General features: G+C 48.7%; 1 protein-coding gene across 1 annotated transcript in view; it reads left to right on the forward strand.

Annotated features, from left to right (window-relative positions):
- Window positions 1–1242, forward strand: part of Sp1 (transcription factor Sp9) — a 32826-nt gene extending 31584 nt beyond the window's left edge. Inside the window, 2 exon segments of the mRNA XM_018456260.1 lie at window positions 5–83; window positions 152–1242. Coding sequence (XP_018311762.1) covers window positions 5–83; window positions 152–990 — 918 coding nt within the window. The 3' untranslated portion in view covers window positions 991–1242.
- The last annotated feature ends 1516 nt before the right edge of the window (window positions 1243–2758 follow it).

Here is a 2758-nt window from a genome sequence, read left to right on the forward strand (position 1 = left end):
CATCCATAGCTGCCACATACCGGGTTGCGGCAAGGTCTACGGGAAAACGTCGCATCTGAAGGCCCACTTACGGTGGCACACTGGTGAGCGACCGTTTGTTTGCAACTGGCTTTTCTGTGGCAAGCGGTTCACACGTTCGGATGAGTTGCAGCGGCACCTTCGAACCCACACCGGCGAAAAGAGATTCGCCTGTCCGGTCTGCAACAAGCGGTTCATGCGCAGCGACCATCTCGCGAAGCACGTCAAGACCCACAGCAGCAGCAGCAGCAGCAGCGGCAGCAAGGGCAAGGGGGGAGCGGGGAGCTCGTCGGCCGAGTCCTGCTCCGACAGCGAGGACAACGGGAGTCAGCAGAGTCCCACTTCCAGCTCGGTGCCGCAGCCGCAGCCGCCGCAGCAGCCGGCTCAGGCCCAGCAGCAGCAACAGCAGCAGCAGCTGGCGGCGGCAGCGGCAGCGGCAGCGGTGGTGGCGGGCCAGGACACCAGCAACACCACCTCTCCTCAGACCACCACCACTCTCGGCCATCAGCCGACAACCCCCATGACTCCAATACAGATGACCCCGCCGCCTCTGACCCCACACCATCCCCACCACCCGCATCTCCCGCCTCTAATGCACCATCCTCATCATCACGCAACCTCCGTCCCGGCGGCCCACCATCCGCACGCGGGGATGAGCATGCACTGAGCCCGGTGGGGCCCGGAGCCGGTGCCTGCAGTACCTCTGCCGCAACGGCCCTGGGCTCCCCCCTATCCTACCCCCTTAACCTGAACCTCATGCAAAATCATTCGACCATCAATCCATCGACTCCCCATCACCACCATCAGCAACATCAGAATCATCACCATCACCATCACCATCATCATCATCCATCGCACCAACAGCAGCACTCGCGACAAAATAACTCCTACTCTGTGCAACAGAATCCTGGCACGCCGGGGACCGCGCAGACTCCCTCACCCTCGTCCCCCGCGCCTGTACATAGTCTCTAAGCGGTTACGAGCGCACTCGCGTCCAACAACCGGTCACAATCCACCGCATGTCCGTCCGCCGAGCTCATACACGCAGGCACGAATGATACATACACGTAGACACGAGAGCATACACGGAGATACACACGAATCTGGCTCCCCGTCCTGGTTCTCAATACGGAGATGGTCCTCGTAACGCACGCACGCGGATATTTCAGGATTTTTTATTTGTACATAATATATATATATATATATATATAGGGCGCGAAAGAGAGGGAGAGAAAGAGAAATGATATTATATTAATTAAGCGGTGTAATGATGTGTAAAAAAAAAGTAACTCGTATAAATATATAAATATATAAAAAAATATATAAATATATATATATATAAAGCACTGTCGCGTTGTACCATACACCGACAAAACACTTCGCGCCCTACCCGACTCTTCTCTTCCGTTCATTTTCGGAAGGCAAGAGACGGATCGAATTAAAGAGAAACGACTGTGGAGTATGGACACGGACAGGTTCCAAACGATTTCATACCACACAGGGCCTTGAACATTGTCTGACGAGAAAGTGATTTTCCTTAGTGAATTTTAAAATTTTTTCCAGACAATTTGTTGATTACGTTTGGAACTTGGACTTGAACGATAACCCATATCAGCCCACCCTTTGGATGTAGTATCGCACTATTATCAATGAATTATTATTAATTATTATTAATTATTAATTATTAATTATTACTATTAACTTTCCTTTATTACTGTATTATTATAAAAATTATAAATTCATTTTAAAGTGAGAAAAAGGAAATAAATAATGCTTTTGTGAATAATGAAGACTCTATTCGACTTTCACTCCATTCACAAAGCTCGTTCCCGCCGCCCAATTGCCGACTTCCTTGTTGTAATCTATGAAAAGACAGTCCACACACTAGTTTAGAACTCCTAGCTCGACCTTCGCTCTTGCTGCCGCTGATTATTAAGGTGCAACCCGTGCGCGAGTCAACCTGGAATAATTTATCTTCCTCGCCTGCTAAAACGTGATTCCTACACACGAATTGAAAGTAAGTTCATTCACAATTGCTTTGAATACAACGTCGCGTGTCCGCCAATAATGATTTTTAATTTTGACACATAGATCTAAATATTCGCGATGAAGAGTCGTGTAACCTGACACTAGGGAATAGCCCCAATGTATCAACAGGCCGACAGAGAACGACACTGAGCAGAGAACACGACGGAGCACGAGCGGAACACGAGCTCCTGGGACGATATTATCGCACGGGCCGTTAAATCCCAGATCCTACCAACCGTGAAATGTCCCGTCATAACATAAGGCCTCCCCCACTTCGTCGTGCCACTTTATTTTCCCGCTCCAAGATTTTATTCCGACCTTCGCTCCGTTCAGAGATTCGCTGATTATGCGGCATCGGGCATCGTTCTGGCATCGCCTCGCGAGCGCAACGGAAATGCGTCCGATACGTGCTTCGAGCTCCTCAATCTTATTAGCGAGAATGACTCGGCTCGCTTCTCTCGGACCTAAACAGTGGAGTAGCCGCGTCACGCGATCATTAAGCTTCTATAAAGTTGATTCTCCCGAGCATTCTGGCCGGTCATAATTGATTACAACATGCGCAATATTCTTCAAACAATGACAGCAGAAGCAATAATTCGTGTCACGAGACAATTGCATGTTTTTAAACATAGATATGTTGCCGTTAACATATTAATGAAGTAATTATAGAAAAAATGATCTTTCACTCTTAAACATGTGTTGTTAGAGTATA

The sequence above is a fragment of the Mycetomoellerius zeteki genome, unplaced genomic scaffold, assembly GCF_001594055.1.
Source record: "Mycetomoellerius zeteki isolate Tzet28-1 unplaced genomic scaffold, Tzet1.0 scaffold565, whole genome shotgun sequence".
Classification (NCBI taxonomy): domain Eukaryota; kingdom Metazoa; phylum Arthropoda; class Insecta; order Hymenoptera; family Formicidae; genus Mycetomoellerius; species Mycetomoellerius zeteki.